A 25277-nucleotide genomic window follows, 5' to 3' on the forward strand; every position below is an offset into this window, starting at 1 on the left:
GGCGCCGACTCCTCGGAGCCGCCCGTCCCTCGCCCGGCTCCCCCGCGCTGCCCCCGTGTCACCGCCCGCGCTTCGTTCCAAGTTTCTCGTCCCTCCCCTCCATGCTCCCCACAACTTTTTACCGCTGTTTTCTCGCTTTACTGCCGAGCGAGGCAAGTTTAGGGCTTATATAAGGGATCCTATGTTTTTGTTAAAACTGGGGTGAAAAGCGCTCTTCGGTGTTTTTTTGTTTGTTTTTTTCTTTTTCCCCCAGGCTGTGTCTGTCTCCCTGTAGGGCAAACTCGCATCAGGAGCCGCTATCCTTCACAGGTTTTTCTTGGCGTGAATTAATTAATCCAGAGCCGGCTGCCCAGCACTTTTAGAGCTTTTCGCTCCTGAAAGCAGCAAATCGCCTGTGTAACGGCTGAACACCCTTCCAGGAGCCGCTTTTGTGAAGGGACCAGGTTTTGTCTTTATTGAAGCCCCTCAGTGAAGGGCTTTGCTCGTTCTCGGTGGGAATTGGCAAGCGATGGAGTGAGAGGGTGTCCAGCTTTCTTTCTGTGGTCCCCCTGGCAGGAAGGAGAGATGTTTAATAAGTTGGTGTAAAACAGCAGAGGAAGGATCATGTGCATCTTCTGTGACAGCCAGAAGAGTAACCTTGGCAGGGAAACGAGGGAGGGAAACGGAGAAGTAGATTGGCAGCAGATGGGGAGCATGCAGCACCTCAGACAAACTGCAGCCCCTGTCTTCCGCTGGTGGACAGTACCGTATTTAGTGGTGTGCACACGTATTCTGCAGTTTGGAAGCACTGTGCTTCCTCAGGTGATTCACAGTCAGTAGCTTAAAATAAACACGATACACAGAAGTGTGAAGCACTTGAAATTCCCTTGAGCAAGTTATTTTGGGAATACTTACGTTGGCTTGTGTTTAGATTCATATCCTTTTCCTTTTCCAGCATGTGGGCAGGTGCTGAGTCCCCGATGTTCAGATTCCTTTGCTGGTTGGGCATTCGGTTTTGAAGCTGCTAATTTGAAGACCTTTTGCCTGGAGGCTAAAGCTTTGTTGTCATTGATTTTCGTAGAGTCTCATAGCTGTGCTTAGTGCAATATAATGCGGGGAGTAATTCCAGCTACCCGTCCTTGATGTCATGGGAGTGTCCACTGCTGTTTAGGGATATAAAACTAACCTGATTCAGTTTTAGGTAGTCTGTAAATTATTAGAGAAAATACATTTTGCCACAGTGAGTGGTGTGGGACAGAAGATGTTTGGAGAGGAATCTTTTTTCTCAGTGCAAACATCAGAGACAAGGAGCGGTATTGGCAGGAGCGTCACTTGAGTGGGGTGTCACAAAAAAGGGCCGAGTCAGGTTTATTCTTTTATCATTTCCTGGTTTATTCTTCTAATGGCTGTGAATGCTGAAACAAAAAAGTACAAGTTATCTCTCTGACCAGACAGGAAATGCAGAAAAGCAAGGGGGGATTCTGTCTGCAGGGTTAGCCATGAAAATTGCAAGCACAAGGGACAACCTGTTCCCTTTTGCTGACAAGACTGGTCACCTCAGGCATGCAGCTCTGCAGCCCCAAGACTTGCACTGGGGTTCAGCTGCAGGGAAGAGGTGTTCACTCTGAGCCCTGTGTTCGCAGGCAAACACATGTGCATGAGTGAGTTTTCCCTGTTAAATGTGGTGGTCGGAAAGCTCTGTTACAGGAGCAGAGAAGGAGCTTTTCCTTCAGTTACTTCTGTAATCCTGATGATTCTTCTCTGGTGTCATTAATGAGCTGTGTGCAAGGTCTCTGGGGTGCCACTGGTAGTAACATGGGGAATGCCTTGTTGACCTGGCAAAGTTAATGGAAGTCCCTTGGCAGACTTTGCCAATGGCATGTGCCTTTATGACAAGTGAGAGGTTGCGTTTGGAGAGACCCAGTAGTCTTGTTTTCAATTGAGGCACTGCTTGATGTTTATTTTTCTTGTGAAAAAAACTTTTCTGCCTTCACGGATTCTGGTTTGACAGATGTGTAGTAAATCCTGATCTCTCCTTCAGGAATTTGTTGATTTATGAGGGTAAACCGTGCTCATCTTCTCCAAGCATGAAGAGAACAGCTTCAGATGAAATCTGGTAGTAATTCCTGCCATGAAAGTGGTGGTGATGGTACCTGAGAGGCAGTTTTTTCAGTTTGTTACCATGCCAGGAACAATTCTCCAGACCTGCAGTCATGTAATCTCAAAGGACGTTTGATAAGCAGTAGTCTGCTCACTGAGGAGTGTAGTATAAACATAGAGGGATGAGACAGGAGCTCTGAATTCTGGTCCTGCCACTGTGCTGTGTTTGGGTGACCTTCAGCATGTCACTGATGCAGGCCCTGGGACATATGGGTCCCAGGCTGCCAGCAGCAGTTTGCCAGTGTCTGCCTGCAAGGAGCTCCGTACGTTTGCTGGCCTGTCAAATCCTAGGTCAGTCTTCTTTGTGATGGCTTTCCGCATCAGAGCTGGTTTCAGTAACAGCAGTGAGGGCTGGGAGGAGTGGGAACCAAGGCTGGTTAGTAAAACCAACAGGAGAGAAGCATTTGTGTTAGGGGTGCATCCAAAACAGCACTGCTGTGGAGCTGAAGGCATACCAGGGAACTGCACGTCAGTGAAGGATTATGTTTAAGGCAGCTCCTTTGCTGTAGGTTCCCCTGATGCCTTTACAGAAGACGGAGCCTTTTTAAGAAAGCAAAATCAGCAAAGGCTTTACTGTGAGTGAAGGTGTATAAACCATAGGGGAGTGATCAAAAAGGAGCATGCTTTAACATGAAATGCCATGGGATACTTCTGAGAGCTTTTGATAAGGCCATTCTAATCTCTGTCCAAAGTACTCCTGTCTGGTGCTTACAAGAATGACTGCCTTGTATTTGAGTGACCCGGTGGCCCAGAGTGAGCTGGGCCAAATAGGTCTGGGCAAAAATGTGTTTCATGGTGATTGAAGGTGGGGGGGGAGCCAAACCAAAAACCCATCTTACACTGGTGTTTTGCTGGAAAATGTCACCATCTATAGTAAATTTGGAACCCTCTCGTGCTGCTTATAATCACCTTTTTGACTGGCAAAACTATCCTCAAAGTCAAACTGGGCAGGGTCTGAGCAGGTTTAGTTGCTGTTTCTAGAATAAGGTGGAGGGACTGGTTTGTCTTTCTACAGCCATGGTTTATTCAGCATTGGCTGAGCTGACTACTTTGTTAGGAAAGGCTCACCTTCTGTGGAAGGGCTTCAGGGAAGGGACCAGTTTGTTCAGTGGGTGTGAAATTCTTTAGAGTACTAACTGGGTCTGCAGCAATGATGAAGAAATATTTCCAGGAGTAGAGTTATGGCCTTTACGTTATTCCCAACTCTTTTCTGCTTGAGAGTATAGTGGTGGCCCAGTAAAAAAAATAATGGTTTTACTTTAGTGCTGGTCATTCTGACATATTATATTTTGTCATTTATTATTGTGGGATCCAGACCTCAAAAATAATTTATATTTTTTTCTGCTCAGGTGTGATCCGTTCACCTGGAGCTGTGCATCTGCATGTCTCCATCAAAAACAACAGTCTGCTTCCTGAAAATGTCTTTTATTGTTGAATGTCAGGGCTGTGTTCATAACAAAGCCACCGAGAGGCCTGAAATCCCAGCAACTGTATTTGATATGCTTTACAGATGTTTCTACATGAATCATGGTAACTTCTGTGTTTTACTGTAGGCTGTTCTTTTTGGAGTGACTCTGTTATAGTTTTGGTTGCTATTTTGCTTCATCTTATCCCTGAATGCGAGCTATTGTAATATTGTGACTGATGCCTAGCAACTGCCAATTTCGTATTTTTAGACTTCCAGAAAGAAAACCTTAGATAAAGCTGGTATTCCACTTTCACAGAGAGGTTGTAGAAAAAAGATTAGCCTAAGCACTGGGAACCGAAGATGGACACAGTCAGATCCTCTTTCCCTTCACTCTTCACGTCATTCATGTGTTTCTGCACCTCAGGCATTTTCTCTGCCCTTTCTGTATTTGGAGTAGTGGGCCGAAGGCCACCACTGCCTCCATCCATGTATGGATCTGTGTGCAAGTCAGAGGAATCAGTGTTGGAGGCCCACTCTGCTGATGATTGTACAGACTCCCCTGAAACCTTTGAAGGAAAGGGGTGAACTGCTTAAGGAGTACAAAGAACAGGAGTAAAGGTCTTCAACATGTGTGAGAAAGTGAGCTTGTTGTGTTCAGAAATGCTTTGGCATTTAGAGACTCTTATCTAGGTTGTGTCTGTCACCTTTGGTTGTATTTTGCTTAGACACATAAACTGAGATGTTTGTGAAATTAAAATGTTCATATGTAAAACTATGATCTCCCTCACTGCCACCCCTGGCCCTTTGGTCATTGGTGTCTAAAACTTCACAGGAAGATTTGTTAGGTGCCTGGAGCACGCAAGTATGGCGTATACCACTGCCGTGGCCGAGTGCACGTTGAGGGTTTGTAGAGTGGGTCTCCTTAAAGGAACCTGTTCTGAGGTATGATCTGAATACAGCCTTGCAGCATGGAGTTCAAAGCAAATCACAGCATGCACTGTCATTTCTAAGGGGAAAAAAAAAACAAACCAAACCCCAAATGATTATTGAATAGCTTAGCAGTTAGCCCTGTTGCCCACTGAGTTGAGGAACAAGATTCAACTTACTGTAGCTGTTGCCTGCAGAAGAATGCCTTGTCTGTGGTGGTAGAGTTGAAGATGGATAGGAGGTAGGAGAAGAAAGAGCTCAACCTGTTCTGAAGTTGAGGTAGTCTTTGCCGGTAACTCAAGATTCATGGAGCTGTAGAGAAGGTAAGAATATAATTAATGAAGAGCACAGTCATCTGGATTGCTCTTCACTGGAGTAACTCAAACTCCAAATTAAACAAAAAATCCCTAGTATTTTGAAGGTATGCTAATGCTCATGTAGTGGCCCAAAATGCCCCGGTAGGATCATCCTCATATCAGCCAGGTAGCAAAAAAGATTTTTGAACAATAGAAGGTAAACAGGAAACACTTTGTCTTGGCTGGTGGCTGCAGTCTTTTCATGGAAGGTTAGGGCTGTCCAGCTCTGGTAATTTTCATAGTGGCACTGTAGAGCAGAGGGAAAGTTGTGGTGAGTGACTCAGACTGAAAAGAATTTTTTATGCCCTTGCCCTTCGCTCACCCAAAAGATGTGTATGAAGGTAGCAGATATTCTAATGGCTCTTAACAGTGTAGCCCAAAAAAATAAAAATCCTTGCTATTAAAAATAGACCAGAAATACTTGCAGGCATTGTGTGTCACACAGGCTTCAGTTTCCCTATGATCATCTTTGTAAAATTTTTTGAGAGCAACTGTAAAAAGACATTACAGGAGAGGTGAATATTTTCTATTTATTCCGGCTTTGACTAGGGAAGTGCACGTTTGATAACTTTTACATAACTGTCCTGATCTTTACACACTGTATTAAGCTAACCTCAATGTGTCTTTAAATGGATATATTTATGCAGAAGATTGAAAAGTGATAGAAGTGAATCTTTGTATCTCTTGTAGGTGGTTGGAAAAATCATATTTTTGTTATAGTCTTAAAAATACCATTCAGTAGTCTAGAGAGAATTAAATATTAGCTGGTAGTCATTAGTGTTTTTCTTCATCGTAAAAAAGGATCTAAATATGAGTTAGCAGTGCATTAAATACCTTTCTAGTATATAAATGATTTCAGAATACATGACAGGTTTTAAATGCACCCTGACATTCCCCCCTGCACGTAGACATGTAATACCTATGCTAAAGAGGCTGGATTAGAAAAGACTGGTAGAGAAACAATGAAATAGCTTAAAAATGAGAGGGAACAGTGAGGAAGAAAAGCCATTTGACACAGGTTTATCCAAGTGAGGGACTCTGCGTGACAAAGCACCAGGCACTGTCTGTTCCTGCACCTTGGCAGCAAGGAGTCTTTTTCTTACCTGTGAAGCTGTTATGGTCACTATGAAATGAATTGCAAATGGTCAGCAGCCTTTCAGAGGTACAGTGAACACAGCCCAGGAGAGTCACAGAAAGTCGGGTGACAAAAAGAATTATTAAGTAGAAAAACCAAAAATAACAAATGTTTTGGAAGTCTTCCCAATCCAGAGAAATTGGCTCCTAACTGCTTTAGTTAAATTTAGTACAGTTTTCTCCTGTAGGGAAGCAATATTGACATTTGTGCCCAAGGATGCTGGTATAATTTAGAAGTATTAATCATTGCATCTGATATGTAAAATGTTGCTTGAGAGAAGGGGGAATTAATCTGTCCTCCCTCTGCAGTGTAGATTGAGTATGAATCAGCAGAGGAGGTTTCAGGCAGATGCTTGGAAAAAAAGCTTTCTGATAGCGGGGATGGTGAAGCACTAAGTCAGATCCCTGTGAGGGCTGCAGAGCAGCCTAGGTCAGTGATGGACATTTTTTTTGTTGTGTAGACCCCCTCTACAGGTTTTCCCGTGGAGACATACCCTTTACAGTTTATTTTACCAGCAGCCAACTTGGATTTTGAAGTTTCTATCCCCTAAGCATCACAGTGCCTGAACCACGGAACCCCCTGGCACAGATTTTCCATGACTCGGTGCCTCCTTCGAAGGAGCAGTAGGCAAGGGCAGAAGCTCCACTTCATGCCCAAGTGGACGGGCACAGCATGGCTGCGGCTGAGCTGTCACCCCTCTGGCTTGCAGTGCCCCCTCCCAAGCTGGGTTGCAGCAGCTTGAAGTGACCTGTGAGTGATGCAGGACGCCTGTGTGAGAGCTGATAGGGAACCCGGCTGTGCGGCTGCTGCCGCCTGCAAGGTTTTCCCCTGTGGAGAGCTGCAGTGAAGGAGCTCTAGATCCCATCTTTGGTAATAATAACTTGGAATTTTGCATAGAAATCTGCTTAAGTCTCACTGGGGTAGGGCGGGGGGGGCAAGCCTGGATGGTAACCTGGAGCCTGAGCAGCACAGATCACGAATACACAAGGGCTGAAGTGATGGAGAAGGGGGGCTATGAAGGAGCTTACTGTGTGTGGCAGCCAGGTTTGCATCTGCTGAGCGCTTCGAGTCCTGAGTAGAAGCACATCAACATCGTGCTGCAAAAGCACTGGGAGGGTTGTTCCAGCCTGGATGCCTTTTCACTGCAGGACGTATGGCCATGTGTTCTTCTGTCTGTCATCTGCCTGCGTTCCCCTTGGACTCTTGTATTTTGTTACTGGGTTGGTATCTTCCCTATCCATCAGTTCGGTGCATACCATTAAGCAGCTTTTCTTGATTGACTAATGAGATGCTATTTTTGGCAGTGCTTTTGCCACTGTCTTTTATTTGCTTAGCTACATTTTCTGCATTTTCACTCATTACTCTTCAGTGTCTCCTCTGTTGCTACTGTATTTACTGTTGCATGCCCATCACCTCACTGGGATTTCTTTGGTCAGTTGTTACACCTCTCTCCTGTCATTTTTCCTTGCCCACTGCTTCCCACCTGTGTGCCCTCCATTTGCCTTTGTTCTACCATTTACAGAGCCCATCGCTCATCCTTCCCCATCCAGTACATCACTCTCTTCCTATGCCCAAGACTTCCTTTCAAATAATCAAAAAGTAAACAGAGGACAAAAGCATTTCAAGAGGGAGATGTATCTACAGATTCATCCTACTTTAAGGTAGCTGTCTAAGCCAGGCAGGATGAATCATGTCAGTAAGTTTCTACCCCTGTTCATTAACTACAGGAGTCTAACTAGGATAGGCCTGATACCTAACTTACAGGGTTATGTGTAAGTAAGATCGGAACCATTTATGTAAGCTAGTAGCACTTACAGTGCTGAGTATTAAGGCAGCATGTACTACCACACATTAAAAAGAAAGATAGAAGAGTAATTTAGGTAGCTGCTTGTAAGCTGTAGGATTTTGGCAGTTGTTTAACCCATGACAATAAAGCTATTTAGAATTAACATGTTTTTGAATCACCTTTGTGTGCCCCAGTGATTAGGAGCATCAAATTCCAGATGCAAGCTGGCCTTTTAATCCAAATAATAACTTCCTCCCCATCGTACGTAAATGCAGCCTTAACACATCAGTATGTTCACTGCAGTAATGCTATTCTCAGAAGATTAAAGGAAATATTCCTACTTTCATCTGCCTCGCGTATCCTGAGGCTGCAACGTATTTTAGAATTAGCATAAAAACTGCTCTAGATGTGCTCTTTCAATTCGTACTTAAAGGAATTGCTGTATTCTTGACAGCTGCTTATTTAATTCTCAAAAAATGTAACTTGTGAGAAGAAAGAAAGTAACCCAAGGACAAAATACAGAGGTCCATAAAGGGTTGCTTGCATCCTTCTGATGTATGGTGGCTTTGCTGACTTAACTCCTAGGTACCGAGATGGACCCAGGGCTGGAATGATTAAAACTTCTTGGGTGATTTCATGCTGATTTCACCCTTGCCTTCTGGCATTTTATGTCTACCATGGGTCCAGGCAGTTGGCACAGGGGAGCTAAAATAGTGTAAATCGGTACACTAGTAATTTGTTCAGGTATCCATGCCCTCCAGAGGGTATTCATGGTGACACAGAGAAGTTACTGGGCACCTGTGTTCATCCTGCAGTTAATACTGGTGTAGCACACTTGGGTGTATGTGGCTTCATTATGCCCTTGGAAACCTGTCTATTGGAACTCATGTGTTTGGATGGTAGTTAAATGCATTGTTAGAAAAACTTGCAAAATGGATGTAACATTAAAGCCAGAGCTACAAGATCTTCATGAGGTTTGATAGACTTCCAAACAGTTAATTGGTAACTCTGCATTTGCTAGATGAAGGGAGTGGGAGAGACTGGAAAAATAACCCGAAGCAGGGAGAACACTTAGAGACAAACACATTTAACAATAACCTGCAGAGAGATTCATGGCAGTCTCTCCCCAGCAATTAAAAGAGTCAAAGTGGTTTGGATAGAATCCTTATCATGAGAAATCCCTGTGTTGCCAGTTGTATACATACCCTGCTGTTCTGCAGAGTGGACTACTGCTGCTGCTGGCCGAGGTGGCCCCACTTGCTGCAGCAATTATTAGGATGGAAGTGAGGAAATTTTGCTAAGCAAATTTAAAGATGCACGAAGAATCGGAGGGAGAGAAGGTGCATGTCTCTCTTCTATGCCTACATAAATATCTGGATTTTTAAATACGTATTTTATGCCTTCCCTATGTGAAAGTTGTCCAAAGAATGTGCTAATGTTTCTAGCTTAGAAATGTGAACCAGAGCGATGTGATGTCTTTGTTTCTTTCTGCTGCGTCTTCTGGGAGTGGAGATGATGTGTGTGATACATCTTTCACCTTAGCAGAGAGAGAGGGAAGTGTTTAATATTTAACCAAGGTTGTCTTCTTCTTCAGCACCTATCGATAGGGGACTGCAGTTACAGAACATAGAACTGTGTTTGTTTTTGCTAAGAGGAGCGCTTGGAAGGAGAAAGGGATAACCTTTCCCTAAGGAATAGGTATCAGCTACGGCAGGAGACAAGAGTTTGCTTTAAAAATGGATCTAATTAAGCCCACGTTACAATGAAATAGTTTAATACTTGCTTAAGTAGGACCGTATGTAAGCACAGGAGTTGGAAGACAGAACATAGAACTGTGTTTGTTTTTGCTAAGAGGAGCGCTTGGAAGGAGAAAGGGATAACCTTTCCCTAAGGAATAGGTATCAGCTACGGCAGGAGACAAGAGTTTGCTTTAAAAATGGATCTAATTAAGCCCACGTTACAATGAAATAGTTTAATACTTGCTTAAGTAGGACCGTATGTAAGCACAGGAGTTGGAAGAGCACTGCTGTGTCCTCTGCCCCGCTCGCCGCCTCCTCGCGGGGAGCAGCACGCCTGGGTGCCTGTTGTGCCATCCCCTGTTTGCTGAAGGGTGCTCCACTAACCAGTGAACAGAATTCACTGACTCCCAGTCAGGCACGCTTTTTGCTCAAGAAAGAGACATTTTTTAATATCTACAGATCTCTTTAGCTTAGATAAAGGCCACGTTTCCCAAATCGCATTTAGTTGTATTTACACCAGGGGGAAAAACTGATACTAATAGAAAACTAACAGAAGCATCCTGTCTGATCTGCTCTCTGTCCTTCTCAGAAACTTGGAAGAGAAAACAGAAGTTAAAAAGGCTTAGCCCAAACTTTTTCGGGGGGGGGGGGGAAATGTAATAGCTCTGAGCTACATCTGTTGTACAAACCTGGTGTGTTGCAGGTAGGGGACGAGTTGAGTGTCACAATTTCATGTACTCGTTGTAGTTGTTGCTAGTCTCAAACTAATTGCACTTGTCTTAATGAAGTGTGTATTTGTTAATCATTACTATTTTATTCTCTCTTGCTGGGCTTGTGCAATGCCTCGGCAGTCTGTAGAAACAAGCCTACCTACATCTGTTGTACAAACCTGGTGTGTTGCAGGTAGGGGACGAGTTGAGTGTCACAATTTCATGTACTCGTTGTAGTTGTTGCTAGTCTCAAACTAATTGCACTTGTCTTAATGAAGTGTGTATTTGTTAATCATTACTATTTTATTCTCTCTTGCTGGGCTTGTGCAATGCCTCGGCAGTCTGTAGAAACAAGCCTACTGCAAGAACGCTGTAGTCTTGCAGATAAAAATGATCTAGTACACCTTTGAAAACCCAAACGAACAAGAAAAAAACTGCCGTTACGCCAGGGCTTTAAGAATTCTTCTTGTAAAAGATGGTGTGGATCGGGTGTTTCCGCTGGCCGCGAGGAGCCCGGGGCTAGCGAGCTGCCTGCCTCTTGCAGATGCGCACGACCCGCAAGGTGTCGGTGTGGCCGGTGGGGCTGGTGGGAGGCCGGCGGTACGAGCGCCCCGTGGTGGAGAACGGCAAGGTCGTCGGCTGGTACACCGGCTGGAGAGCGGACAGGCCCTTCGCTGTCGACATGGCAGGTAAGCGCCCCGTTCCACGGCTGTTCCTCCTAAGAACCCTTCTTACATTTGGGTTTTTTTCTTTACGCGTGGCACAGAAGCAGATGTCTCGTCGGGAGCAGCTTCTAAAACTTCTGAAGTGCATCTGCTGTGTGTAGCCCTTCAGCACTACATACCCTGGACTTCTCACCTAATTAAGTTGTTGCTTGGTGATGTCTGAATTTACCTTCATTTGTTTTTAATTTTATGTGGCAACTTGGCTTTTATGTTGTATAAATTGTCTGAAACAAGTTAACTGTAAATTAATTCATGCAATTAGTTTTTTCAAGGAGCCCCTGCCTTTCATAGTGTCATCAATCTACACCAGGCAGCATAAACGCAGACCCTTCTCAGACCTCATGTTGTAAACTGCTGCTTTATCATGAAATTATTCATTTTTTATTGGTTATTTGGGATGACAGTGATAACTGTAGATGGATATAGTTTGAAACACTGGGCTTAGGGGAGAAATCACTGACAGCTATAGCCTAGTAGATGAAGGCAGGAAAGCTTCAAAATGGATCTAATCAATCTTCTGCAGTGAAGTTAGCACACCACATAGCTCTGTCTTGCTGTCAGTCTGTGCTAAGACAATCTTTTGTATATATTCAGGACTGCCACATGAATCACCAGTCTGCAGAAGTCCCTTTCTGATGCAGCAGCAGCTGGTTTCCCAGCAAATGTTATGATGCTTGTGCTTAGGCCTCTTCTGTATTCAGGAGGGACAGGAAAAGGGAGAAGTAGGAATAGAAAGGCAAGTATGGGTAGAAATAGCAGCCATTTTCTTTTTTTCTGATACCTTTATGTTTTGGGAGAGGACAAATGACAGTGCTTTCTCATCTCAACAGAGTATTTTTATCTGGATTGAAATGTCTGATGAAAAACTGTGCCCAGTATTTACAGTACAATTGGTTAAAAAGAGTAGAGAACTAACAGTTGTTAACACCTTGAAGACAGAAGTATCAACAGGTGGATTTTTCTGCGCTGTAGCAGCATTTCAAGTTAGTAGTATGCCCTGGCATGAAGGTAAATAGCGGAGCGTGCAGGGGGAGGCTCTCCCGGGGGGAGGAGGAGGCAGGGCAGTGCCCAGGCCCCAGCAGCCCGCTGGGCACTGCAGCTCTGCGCTCGGCAGCCTCTGCCCGGGGGGTGACAGACACGCGGGCTGCGCTCCGCAGCGGCTGCTTACGGGCCTTAGAAAGGTGACAGCGTCGTGCCAAATTCAGCAGCAGCAGGCAAAAAGTCATTACACAGCACTGGCCAAGGGACTCTTCACTCAGGCGTGAAGGGACACGCGGGAGGTTCTTAAGCTGCAGTTCACACTGAGCGGCTGGAGCCGCAGCGCCACCCACTCCTGCTGCCACGGGGGGCACGGGGAGGTCACCGAGGGCAAGATACCAGGGGTGAGCATATAGGAGTAGGAGGCTACTGCACGTTGGCAAACAAGGGGTTACTGCTTTCTGAGAGAACTTGCACTAGTCTTCAGAAAAGTAACTGAAGAAATGAAATCACATTTTTTCAGCAAGGAGAGAAGTGGATGCTTTGTAGGCTGGTAAAAAAAATTATAAGTTTGCATCTTTGTTCCCATTGGGAATTTGGTGGAAGGACACAGATAAACAGAACAGAACCTGTAAATCCAGAGCTGCATTGGCTGTCTGAGGAGGTAAAGTCCACAGGGGGATGTGTTAACATGCTGTTTTCCACCCTTGCCCCCACCCCTGACTCCCCAACATACCCCTGGGGACTTGGAGGACTTGATAAGAAATCTAAAAGTCCATGCTGTACTACATCACTGGCAGCCCTCCATCTGCTGGCACCAAATGTACAAGCATCTGAAGTTACACCACACACTGCACATCAGGAAGATCAAAGATCTCTTTGGAGAATATTGCCATGAAGAAAAAAAAAGGTGCCTGTATTAAAGTGCTTAGCTGTCTGCAGTTGTTGATAATAAGTGCTCTGATTCCCAAGGCACAGGTAAGGCGGCTGTCTTTGGTTTGCAGAACTATCTTTCCATAGTGATTTTTCACAAGAACTTGACCATGAAGCTGGGTGTGAGAAGAATGACAGCTGTAAAAGGTCTAGGACCACTGATTTCACTGGTGGCTGTTCAGAAGAAGCGCATCTGGATTTTAAACAAACTTCGTATTCTAGACTTCAAAATACAGGGCCTAGTTCAAATCTACTGCAAGTGAAGACAGGTCCTGCTGATTTCATTTGGGTCAGCTCAAAGACCCGAGCTGGCCAACTTCCCAAGATTCATCTTTGAAGTTTACTCAGACACAGCAGTCACATTAGATCAGTTCAGGAAACATTGGTGATTTCTTCTGAGAACTTTATTGTTGACTCCGCTGTTCTCCAATGCTAACCTGCATTCAGGAAGCAGAGTAGCTGTTTCCTGTGTTGCTTCTTGTCTGGTAACCAATGCACCATATGAATTGGTTCTGGTGTTTTTTAAGTTCCACCTCAGTTTTAACTGTAGGTGGGTTCTAGAGTTTGGCACAAACTTCCTTACTCTCAGGGAAGAAAAGCGAGAGAGAATTGTAAGCAAAAAGTGACATTGATTCTGAGATGGGCACTGAGTTGTTTATTAGAGACCTGATTTTAAATCATCTTTATAAAAGATGCTATTAGTGATTTACTTTTGGCCTGTTCCCCAGTGCCAGAGTTTTTGACCACCCATAAGAACAAGTTGGGTTGTTATTTTCCTAATATCAAGGTTGTTCAAGGAAAACAGATGCAAGCTTTACGTTAGTGTTCCGGGAACTACTTCAGTCACAAGAGATTTATCCAGGCCTGTGAGTCTGTGGGCAAGCAGATTTTGTACTTGTGGTCCAAGAGCTCATCCACTGTGCCCTAAGTTCCTCTGCTAGGGCCTAAATAAGCACCTCGTTTTTGTTGGACTTTGCTATAGTTATGAGGTCTTTAGTACATCCAATCTTTCCTATGGTTCCCTGAGAAAAAAGCTAGTTTATTAATGACACTGCAAAGCATGGCATCTTTTCTGTGAATCTGAAAGAGATGCAGTCATCAGTACAAACAAATTTTGGTTGGTGACGGCAGACACCACACCAAAAAATGCCCCAACCACTCCTCTATTGGAGGGTAACAACTATTTTAAATGTTGAGTTAAAAATTAAGTGCCTCTTTCATGGTGAATTACCTGTTAGCAGATGCCTTCGTTCTGAACTAGAGAAACTCTTGCTTGAGCATCTCTGCATCATGGCAGCCCAACCAGTGTGTCAGAGGGAGAACTTGAAAGAAGCAGACCCCAAGTCATGGCATGTTCAACAAGGCAAAGGTGTAGTACCTTCACTGTGTGGAAACCTGTAGATCTGTTTCGGCACCAGCACTGAGCATTAGCATTTACACGCTGCAGCAATGATAAACGCTCTCGGTTCCTAGCTTGCCTTTAGCTGCCTTCCTGTCTCGAGGATTCAGGAACAAAAGTGTTAATCACAGCAACAAAATCTTTAAAGTCTGGCTCTGCCTGACTGGATGAAGAAAAATGGTTCTGCCTTTTAACAGAAACCATTGATCTAACGCGAGTCAAGGTGTGAATCAACAGAAACAGCTTCTGTGGAAGGAAGTACAGATGTAATCTTTGCCATGTCTCCCGGGTATCTTGCCCTCTAACAAATTAATTCTTATCTAGGTGGCTCTTCAGCCAATTAGCTTTAATTTACAGCCTTGTTTTAAACACAGAAAAACCCAAATACCTCTTCACATGCTGGTTATGAAATTGCCCTGTAGCATTTCATGTGAACTGAGGCCCAATATGACCTTGTAGGAATAATGACCAATAAAAGAATTGCGCTACAGAATTACAGTTACGCTACACTGGAGACAGTAATCCCAGATTAATCCCTGATTGGGGATAGAATTCCAAATAAGTGTCTTTTTTTATCTATTACCACAGATCATAATCTACTGGGAGAAATAACTAGGGCCAGTCTGGTCAAAACCTGAGCCATCGCCTCTCTTTTTCATGCCAAAATGATCAGTCTGTGATAAAAAGTCAGCTGGAAGTTGTCATTCGAAAATGGCTTTCCCTCAAGTGCATCTGGAGTCTATCTGCATAACTAGGAAATGTCATACCTGGGAAGTTAAAGCAGTTACACAGCAGAGCTGAAGAACTAGAGGGCCAGGTGATAAGTCTTCTTGAATTACTTTATCTCTTCAAGGTGCTGCTTTATTGGATTCTTTTAAGAAATAAAAACTACACGACCACTGATCAAAGAGACAAACCTCAGGCCTGAGGCCAGTCAGTGCGCAGCAGTCTGTGTTCCTGCCACGTACAACACTCAGTTTAATAATCTGGCTTCTATTCGGTGCACGAAGGGTTTTTTATTCTGAAAGCACGAAGGGTTTTTGGTAGCACCTGAAATGCCCGTTGGCAGTAGCACGGTAGCAGGACCCGTGTTACGTGCAGGGGCACATCTGAAGGGCTGTGCGTAGGAGAAACCCGCCCTCAGAACTGAATCCTATTTTTCAACAGACGGGCAAAGCTTTGCAGCAGGAGAACCTAGAAGACACCAAGGGATGGGTGAGTATGGGCTGTGGGGGCCAGGGAGTCAGGCTGAGACACAGAGATAAGCCGCAGGAAATCTGTGGCTCTTCTGCTGAGAATGGGATTCCTTCTCCGCTCCAAGAACTAGGAGCTTGCATTAATTTTGGTGTTTACTTCATTTTCTCCTTTATGGATGACTGGCTTCAATCTTAAAAATTAAATTTTTTAAAATTAAGTCTTTTTAAAAAGAAACAGCAGCTCACCCAGCTGATCAGGGCTCCAGCAATACCTTCCCTTGCAAAGCAAACTGTTTTTGGTGGGGGCCCAAAATATCAACCACACTAAGGCCCAGTTGCACCAAATATTTACATTGTTTGTTCTAACTGGGGGTGGGGGGATGGTGGTGCAGAAACCCCAGCCCCTAACCAAAACCACTGAACTGAACCAGGCCAAGTTGTTCATCAGTGGCAAGTCTGTGGTCATCTCTCAAGGTGCAGAAAGTTGGCTGTAGGCACCAGAGCTGCCTCTTACTGAGGGACTTCAAACCCTCCACCTCAGCTCTTCCCAAGTGGTGACACTGGGCTACGAACAGCACTAGGATGGAGCTCACCTTGTGCTCCCTCACAGCCAGGCTACAACATGCAGGAAGCAAGACGGGCCCTTAGCTTGCTGTGGCAAAGCCCTGCCTGGGAAGAAACGTCCCAGCTGCCAGTGCCACCGCCTGCTGAAGCCCGGCAGCTGCAGCAGAGCACAGCTGGATCCCTGCACTGCTGCTCACGGCTGCTGTGCTCTGCAGAGCTTAACTGCTCAGAGTGAGCACAGGCTGCAGCTGAAGTCTCACACCTCCTGGAAGTCTTCTGCTCACTAGGGTCCTCTGCAGTGCATGGGTAAGCCCTTTCCACCTAGACACCCACTCTTTATCTTAGGATATAATGTATGAAGTTAAAACATGTTTTCTCCAGCTGTGTCTGTGAGTGAATTGGGACCCCAGTTTACGTTCAACTCATTGTCCTGATCTGCAGTATCCAAATTTTTATTTAAAAAAACAAAACAAAACAAAACAAAACACTAAATGGTGTCTCCCTGAGCTTTGCTCCAAGCGAGAGGACAACAGTTAAGATACAAGTGGTTTCAGTGTGGTGCCTTTGCATGTGATGCAGTAATTACTCCCTTATATTATCCTCTTTAAAAGACTCCCATAAAATCCGCAGACACTTTGAAGGAAAATACAGCAGCAAGATAATTCTAGTAAAAATGGGACAGATTTATATTCCATTAGAGAAAGTCATGCTCATTTTTAAATGAGGAAATGTTAATACTGGCTTTACAATTAAATGTTCTTGTAGTTTTCCAGAATGGATGTCAAAACTGTTACTACTTCTGTCATAAAGGGACAGCTGGAAACACTCTGAACTGACAAAAAAAAAAAAAAAAAAAAAATTTCATTGGTAGGCTTGGAAATTAGACATAAGGAGTCACAAATGTAAATCTTTACAAGTCTATGAGTTGAGGTTTGAGTCATAGTTAAAGAAGCCTGCAGGCAACTGAACCTTGCTGAGAGAAAACTGGAGAGTTCTACAAATTGTGGCAACTGAGGACTGGCGAGAGCTGCTCCAGAGGGGGCAAGTCTGCTCAGACAGGGAGGGCTCAGTCTGCAGGCTCCCTTTGCAGGCCCTAACATGTGTTGGAGGACTGCAAAGGGAGACGCATGCAGAGATGAAGCCCTTCCAGCCAAGCCCTGCAGTGCAGACAGTTGTAGCAGGTCAACTGCGTGAGGTTTGGCGAGGCCGAGTGCCGGCTCCTGCACTTTGGTCACAGCCACCCCAGGCAACCCAACATAGGAGGAGTGGCTGAGGAAACGGGTTGTTTCCCCTGGAGGAGAGGAGGCTGAGGGGAGACCTTACTGCTCTCTACAACTCCAGAAAAGTTGTAGGGAGGTGGGTGATGGTCTCTTCTCCGAAGTAACTAGTGGTAGGACGAGAGGAAATGGGCTTAAGTTGTGCCAGGGGAGGTTTCAGCTGGATATTAGGAAGAATTTCTTTAATGGCAGAGTGGTGAGGCATTGGAGCAGACTGCCCAGGGAGCTGGTGGAGTCAACATCCCTGGAGGTGTTAAAAAATCATGTAGACGTGGCACTTCAGGGCATGGTTTCATGGTCATGGTAGTGTTGGGCTTACAGCTGATGATCTTAGAGCTCTTTTCCAGCCGATGATCTTAGAGATCTTTTCCAGCCTTAATGATTCTATGGTGAGCTGCAGACTGTCTTGCAGACCACCGTTAATGGAAGTGATTCACAAGCACAAAATTACTACACAGCGTGCAAGGCAAAACAGCACGACTTGCCTTTCATCAACAGTAATGTCAGAACTTTCTGAAGGCTAAAAATCTCTAAAGACCACAGATGTTATATCTAGGTAACATATTGAATCTTTTTACCTGACTCACACCTATAAATCTAGGTATTTTTTTACAGTATAAATATTGTACACGTTATTTTCCTTAAAATTCAGATTTATTTCTTAATTAAAAGTTGAAAGGAGGGTTGGTCCAAGATCCTAGTTGACTTTTCAGGCAAAAAAGCCTGGATTCTCTACGTGATGGGAAATTGATTAAAGAAAATGTGATTGCACTATCAGGGCAAAACCAGAACAACGTAGGAAGTACAACCCTACCAGATACTGTCTATCCAGATAATCAACTTTACACATTTTTTCAAAAGATCGTGGGAGATTTCTAGGCTGAAGTGTAACTTGTACAAAACTGAAAAGCCTAAAGGTTTTCTTTCACATTTCCTCCCCCTCCCTCTCTCCAAGGATTCGCTGTGAGTCTTCAAGTGATTCTGTCGCATCCAAAAGCCGTTTTCAAGCGTCGTGGTTCTCAACCAGGAATGCAAGAATCTGATTTTCTGAAGCAGATCACAACAGTGGAGGAACTGGAGCCAAAGGCAAACAACTGCACAAAGGTACCACCTCTAGTGATAAAGTTACTGAAACGCTTCCGTGTCGTCTCCGTAGTGGGCTGGACTAACAGCAGTGTTGTTTTATAGGTTCTTGTATGGCACACACGAACAGAAAAAGTGAATCTAGCCAATGAGCCCAAATACCATCTGGACACGGTCAATATTGAGGTATGACCTGGAGACACAGTTACACGGGAAGTATAGTGCAGTGGATGTGTCAGAAGGTGGAATTCGGCCAGTTAAAACAGCCAACTTCTGCACGAGACCCTTTAAAAGTCATCTGATGGACTTCTGTGGAAACAAAAGGACACTGTCAGATACTCTGATAAGCAGATCAAGTGGGTGTGCTTGTTTTGACTTGTTTGCATGCGTTTCTGAGCTCTCCTCTTAATATACTGACACTCACCTTTGATTTAAGGCTGTTTCCACATATTAAAAACAATCGAAACATGGTCGCCATGGAGCATTTTCAAAATCATCTCTTATGTATATACTTTTTGTATTTATCCAGCTTAATGGTGTAATTATGAACCGATTTTAAATCATGAACTGTTGATCTAAATATATGCATAAATGGATCCTCCAAATGGGACACGTTTCCCTTCATTAAAAGTAGACTTCTTGAAGAAAGAGCGGTCAGATAGGTCGTACACTGACGAAATAAAACCTCACAATCGTTTTTCTGGATTTATCCTTTTAATATAGGGAAATAACATTTTATCATTACGAGGCACCATAAAATGTAAACACAATCAACGTCATAAACCTGGATCTCTCTGCAAGGGAAAATAGATCTGTCTGTTCACATGGAGCTGCCTCGCATACGTACTGTGCTGCTCCTCCCAGCATTAATACTGTGTACGTGCCTCACCGAGCCAGATCTTCGGGTATCTTACCACAGGAATTTCAATTGGGTCAAATGCTCATTTTTAAAAGAATAAACTAGTGATTTGTAGAACTACAGTAACATCCAGGTTTATCTTTCTTTCAATAACCATATTCCCTGCTATGCACACCATAATAACATCACAGTGAAATGCATGATGAAACAAAATTTGGTTGATACACTAGAAAACATTGCTCAGTGATACATTTACATTCTATTTATATATGATTAAACATTTGTTCATACAGTACCTTCTACAGGATTACTGGGTAATTTTGGCAGGGTCGGGGTTCATATTTTTGGATATTACTAACATGATAGCTACATCCCTTATACGCAAACATTTGATCCTAGAATTTTGAGGGGAAAAAAATCAGTATGTGGTCAAGCAGCTTCTTACATACATGGTCTAGGAAATCATATGAGTTGTATGAAAACGCTGCCAAGGATGTACACATGTATTCTTGATCTGCTTTGCACTACACCAAATTTAAACCAATACAGACCACAACACGGTCAGTCAGTTATATTCTTCATCTGAACAGCTGGGGGGAAAGAAAAAGATTATGTACACGGAAGGAACAGCGAAAGTAAATTTATTTGAATAAGGAATGCTAGGTGGCTGTTCTGGGAGAGACTTCTATTGCAGCATTCATTTCCACAGTTGTGTGCTGAGAGTCTGTCCAGAGGAGCTTCCAGTCCAGCCTGCCGCCGTGCTGGGGGGCTGCCCAAAGCCCATCACGTTGCTGGGACTGCTGAGGTTCATTCCGGCCATTTGCTGATTCATCTGTGAAGCACACACGGACAGACAGACACAGGGACACGAGCCCAGTCAGCACTGGTGCCGAAGCACCACGTGCTGCTAGCCAGAAGGCAGTCCGCCCTGCCTCCAACCAGCAACCCACTTAAAGCCCCTTTGCCGAAAATTAGTATTTCTTACTGAGTAGGAACAGGGACTCCTAAGTTTCTTAGCGTTTTTCAAGGTGGCAGGTGTTTTGGAACAACTCAGTCACTGTTATACATCAGGAACACCAAAGCCAAATACAGCCTTGTCTGCATTTGCACCTCTAGATGTTTTTTTATTCCAGCAATATTTCTTTGGAGACCTCAAAATCTTGAATACACAAGTGTTTTATAGACCTTGGCCATTTAGGTGGCAATCAGCAAAGAATGAGATGGATTTATAAACTTAAGTATTATCTAAATCTAACTACTGTTGCTAAAGAATCTACTCTTAGGTGTCATAATTCCCTAAAAACAAGTGAAATCATTCACATGAAATTGAAGGTGACATCTAGTTCAAGGTGGGAAAGGGTTCAAAATTCAGCACTTTCACTTCAGGGATGAAGCAAAAATATTTCTAATCTCTACAAGTATTTGGCCACTGTCATGTTCACTCCTCAATATAAAAACGTTCATCAGGTTACTCTCCTTTGCCTTCTGAAAAACCAAACACTTGCTGACAAGCCAAACACCTAGTTGTACAGGCAGAGTAAAGATGTCCCCTCTCCGGAGTCGGAGAGCAAAAGAGCACTTGGAGCAATTAATACACAGAGCCAATAAATTGGGATGCTGGGTAAGCAACATTAGATCCAAGTTAGAGCTGACATTAGGTAAAAATCAAGAGTTCCTGTAAACACAAAACAAGACCAGGTTGTAAAATGAAATGGAAACACTGGTAAAAAAAAAAAATTGTTAAATAAAGTAGAAACTGTTATTTCAGGGTAAAATACAGTACTGTGGCCTTTCTTGTGTGTGTCTGCAAAAAGTGACGCATCACTGAACATGGGGATTAAGAAAAGCTGGTGAGAGCATGTTTTGCTCAGTAGCCACTCCCCTCTGGAGCAGAGCTGCTGCCCGCCCTGCTCCAGCCGCAGCCAGGGGTGAGCTCACGGCGCCCCACCAGCCACAGAGCACCAGCACACTGGTAGCATCTGACGAGCAAGGAGAACTGAAACAAGCTATGAGCTTGTTCCATGAGCCAGCTCTTAATATGTATTTGGTAAGAAGCGTGATTTCAATTTCAAAGCTGATAAGGGTCTTTCTGAAGTTAGATACCTGTAAAAAAGACTGTTAGCAGTAAATGCACAGATTTTCTTTCTTCTGATGTTTTTAAATTCTCACCTTCTAAAAATTACTTTTCAAAGCAGAACAGCAGCCTGTATTTTCAAACGGGCTGTTCCAGCTATGTAAGAAAAGGTGGTTACCTTCATAAATGGTCACACCAGAAGACTGAGCAGAATATTAAAAATTAATATAATCCAGTCTAAACAAGTCACCAAGGTTCACTTCCTGCATTACTAGAGTAAGGAGCATGGAATTATCTTTCTATAATTCAAAGAATACTATGGAAGAAAAATAGTTGCTATCATTCACACTAAATTGCAAGAGGATCTTTTAGCTTTGTGTCCCCCTCCCCCAATAACCTCTCAAAGAGCTGATTTAAAGATGTTTCATTGGATAATGTACAAATATAGCACTAAGTGTACACTAACACTCCTAGAGAATCTTTAAAGAAATTTAAAAAATAGCATGAAATTACTAGAGATAAATACTAGATTAGCCTAAGCAAATTGTCTGCAGGAAAATGTTGGAGAGCAAAGCACCATACATTCCACTGAAACTCATCCTGTATTCATTGTTAACAGCTATCCTCAAGCACTTAAATCCTGCTTTTAGGCACCAGGCTGTGTTTACATTTCAGTAGTCTGTAAGTATAGCTTAACGAGCTTTTTACCTGGCTACTTCAAATGCCAGGATGAGAGTGGCTACAGGGGCAGAGAACTGAGTTTGATCCATCTTGGCCAAATTTATTCTGTGCTTTTGTATTAGTTATGTTTAATTATTCACTGATTTTTTTAACGTGCCCCTGAGCAGTTCACAGTCCAGCAGTCTGTAACTTGGCTACACCGCAACGTTCCTCCTGCAGCCAAACACTGCCTCATCTGAAGAGCAGCATCTTTTCTACAGCACCCCTGCCTGGGGAGAGCAAGTCTTTACCTGGGAGAGGTTCCATTGAGCTTGTTGGTTTTGTTGCAATCCATACTTATTTTGTGGCGTGGCCATCTGTCCCACCATTCCGCCTTGAGGTCCAACGACATTTTGAGGAAGTCCCATCACACCAGTTTGTGTAGTACCAGTAAATCCATTTGGCATTCCCATTCCTACCATCACACCTGTGCTCTGTCCCATGACTGGCACCGATTGTCCCATCATGTTTCCCATCATCCCAGTTGCTGCAGGCACAGGAACTCCCATGGCTGGAAAGCCTTGAAAGTGAGTCGATGGTTGTGTGGTAAATGGCATAGAAGACGACCCCATGAACATCCCTGTACCAGAGAAGGGAATATTTCAGCAAAAGTTGTTTTTTTGGTTTTCTTCCCCAATTTAGTTTCTGGGAAAAGTAAAAAACTGCTTTAAAACTCTCCACTCAGACTCACCACCAGAGACTAACCATCAAAAAGGGTTTGGCAAATCCCTGTGGTGAACCAGAGTCTTTTAATCACTGTATTAGAGGTCTCCACACAGGTAAAATCACGACGGGGCAGCTCTGCACAGATCCTGGCAGCCTGCCAGGAGGTTTGCATAGCGGAGGCTCAGACCTTAAGCAATGAATTGGATGGCAGAAGCTGAACATTCAGTAATTTTCTCATTTTTATAAACGTTAAAAATCTTTATCTGAATGTAGGTAGCAGGGTATGCGACCTTAGTTTTACAATTCTAGGAGACACTATTCTAGGTAAAGCTTAAAAAAGGACTTTACAGAAAACTTCACAAACTGACTCACCTGGAGCATTCTGCTGCTGGATGGTCCCTGTGCCGTACAGCGATAAGATGGAGTCTTTGGAGAGTTGTTTCTTTGCCGACTCTTCGGATTTTGTTGTTTGCTCAGTGAAGAGATCAAGATCCCCGGATGCCGCAGACAAGGAGGCAGCTGCTTGTTTAGTGGAAGTACTCTGGGAAATAAAGGTCACCACAGACTACTGAATGAAACAGCCAGAGGTGTTGCGTGAAATTTTTACTTCCCATCCTGAACCGAAGAGAAGTGAGATAATTTACAGAAATTCAGTAAATGAGGATTGTAAAAGACAGAAAAGTGGTGCGTACGATACGGCAAGAAGACCACATGGGAGGTGACAAAACAGAAAACTAAAACCCCAACCAGCTGCAGGGCGTACACATACAGATTATTCATTCCTGGTGCTCCTGCATTTTTCATCAGTGAGAAGCATAAATCATGTGCTGTAGTTAGATTATGAAAAATAATTAGGAAATCAATAAGGAGATTACAATTCACATCTCATTAATCCTCTCATAGGCAAAATAGATTAGAGGAGAGCTAAAACAAAAGATAAAGTACTTCAGAATATATTACGACTAAGATGAACTGGTTTTGGAGAAAAGGCAAAAGTAAAATTTCTGTTGATCTACTTAAAGTAATAACATTTCTAAAATACATTGTCCGTAATTATCATAGAGTTCTTCACACACGTTTCATTTACTGAAAATGTAATTATCTAAAACTTACTGTAGTCTACAACTAAAACTGAAAAACTAAAATAAACGTAGGCTGTCAAGCTTTTTATTGCTCTTGCACTGAAATGTTCTATACACAAATGACATGGAGGTGTCTTTCAGAGCCTTATTTTGCTGCAGTCTTGTTATGCTTCTTAAAATACACAACTTATCCTGTTACTAGTAGGAACTTTTAATGCAAATTAACTGTATATGCATTGAGAAAGTACCAGGATTGCAACGTATGCCTAAACTATGGTCCCTGGTCCAGCTAAATGATCCCCAGCTGGTTAGCATACACCTTCCTAATCCCACAGCAGGTGGGAGTTTCAGAGCTTTCCTGCACCAAAGGAAAATCCTCCTTGTGCTGCCACCATGGACGGGCTGGATCTGCAGCATAAGAAGCCACCATGACATACAGAGATAGGGTATGACACTTATATTGTTGCTTAAAGCAACCACATCCAAACTGTCCCTGGTTTTGCTGGCAGGCTGCTGATGCGGCCCTGGAAAGTCCACTATGGTCACACTGGATTTGTACAAATACTGCAACACAAACATTCAGTGTGCAACTTCAGAAAACACATCTGACTCCTGAAGTGCTGAATAGCTCCTGAGAAGCTAAAAAGCTCAGGGTTACAAATTGGAGGGAAAATACCACCCTGCAAAACAATTCTAGTACCAGCCATCAGGAGAAGGGAACACAGATTGACGTGGTTGATGCTGAAAAATCTACAAGAACTGATGTGGAGAGGGAAGAGACAGAGCCTCAGTACAAGAGCCGTGCTCAGCAGCTGGAGAAGTGGGTGAAGCAGGGGGAGCGAGGGAACAGAGGTGGCTTCCCCTCTGCTGCTGCCACTGCAGCAAGGAAGGGCTTTCCTTTTCTCTGGGAGAAAAGCAGACACCTCTGTTTGTTGTTTTGTTTTGCTTTAAAATAAATAATCACAGAATTACTATGGTTGGGGACCTCTAGGATCATCAAGTCCAATCTTCCTCCCAACATTTCCCTAACCACTAGACCATAGCCTCAAATACTAGATCTACTTGTTTTTGAACACCTCCAGGGATGATGACTCTACCACTTCCCTGGGCAGCCTGTTCCAGTGCCTGACCACTCTCTCGGTGAAGAAATACTTACTAATATCCAACTGAAACCTCCCCTCACACAACCTGAGGCCACTTCCTCTCAGCCCATCATCAGTAATTTGGGAGAAGAGACCAACACCAGCCTCACTACAACCTCCTTTTAGGTAGCTGTAGAGAGCAGTAAGGTCTCCTCTTAGTCTTCTCCAGACTAAACAACCCCAGTTCCCTCAGCTGGTCCTCATAAGGGATGTTTTCCAGCCCTCTCACCAGCCTCGTTGCCCTTCTCTTGACATGCTCCAGCACCTCCATGTCCTTCTTATCCTGTCATGCCCAAAACTGCACACAGGACTCAAGGTGTGGTCTCAGCAGTGCTGAGTACAGGGACACGATCACCTCCCTGCTCCTGCTGGTCACACC

The 25277-nt window shown here is 43.9% G+C and overlaps 2 protein-coding genes across 2 annotated transcripts in view; one reads left to right on the plus strand and one right to left on the minus strand.

Moving 5' to 3' along the window:
• The first annotated feature begins 10744 nt into the window (after positions 1-10744).
• B3GAT2 (beta-1,3-glucuronyltransferase 2) lies at positions 10745-18547 on the plus strand. Its single transcript, XM_008944660.1, has 3 exons — positions 10745-10889; positions 18228-18376; positions 18461-18547. The coding sequence occupies exons 1-3, from the start codon at positions 10745-10747 to the stop codon at positions 18545-18547; spliced, it is 381 nt and encodes a 126-aa protein (XP_008942908.1).
• A 503-nt stretch (positions 18548-19050) lies between these two features.
• SMAP1 (small ArfGAP 1) overlaps positions 19051-25277 on the minus strand; it is a gene marked incomplete at its 5' end in the record, with an annotated part of 71263 nt that continues 65036 nt past the window's right edge. Inside the window, 3 exons of the mRNA XM_008944661.1 lie at positions 19051-20046; positions 22260-22588; positions 23047-23215. Of these exons, the coding sequence (XP_008942909.1) occupies positions 19912-20046; positions 22260-22588; positions 23047-23215 (633 nt within the window). The remainder of the gene's footprint in view (positions 20047-22259; positions 22589-23046; positions 23216-25277) is intronic.

Source organism: Merops nubicus, unplaced genomic scaffold (assembly GCF_000691845.1).
Source record: "Merops nubicus isolate BGI_N331 unplaced genomic scaffold, ASM69184v1 scaffold257, whole genome shotgun sequence".
Taxonomy (NCBI): domain Eukaryota; kingdom Metazoa; phylum Chordata; class Aves; order Coraciiformes; family Meropidae; genus Merops; species Merops nubicus.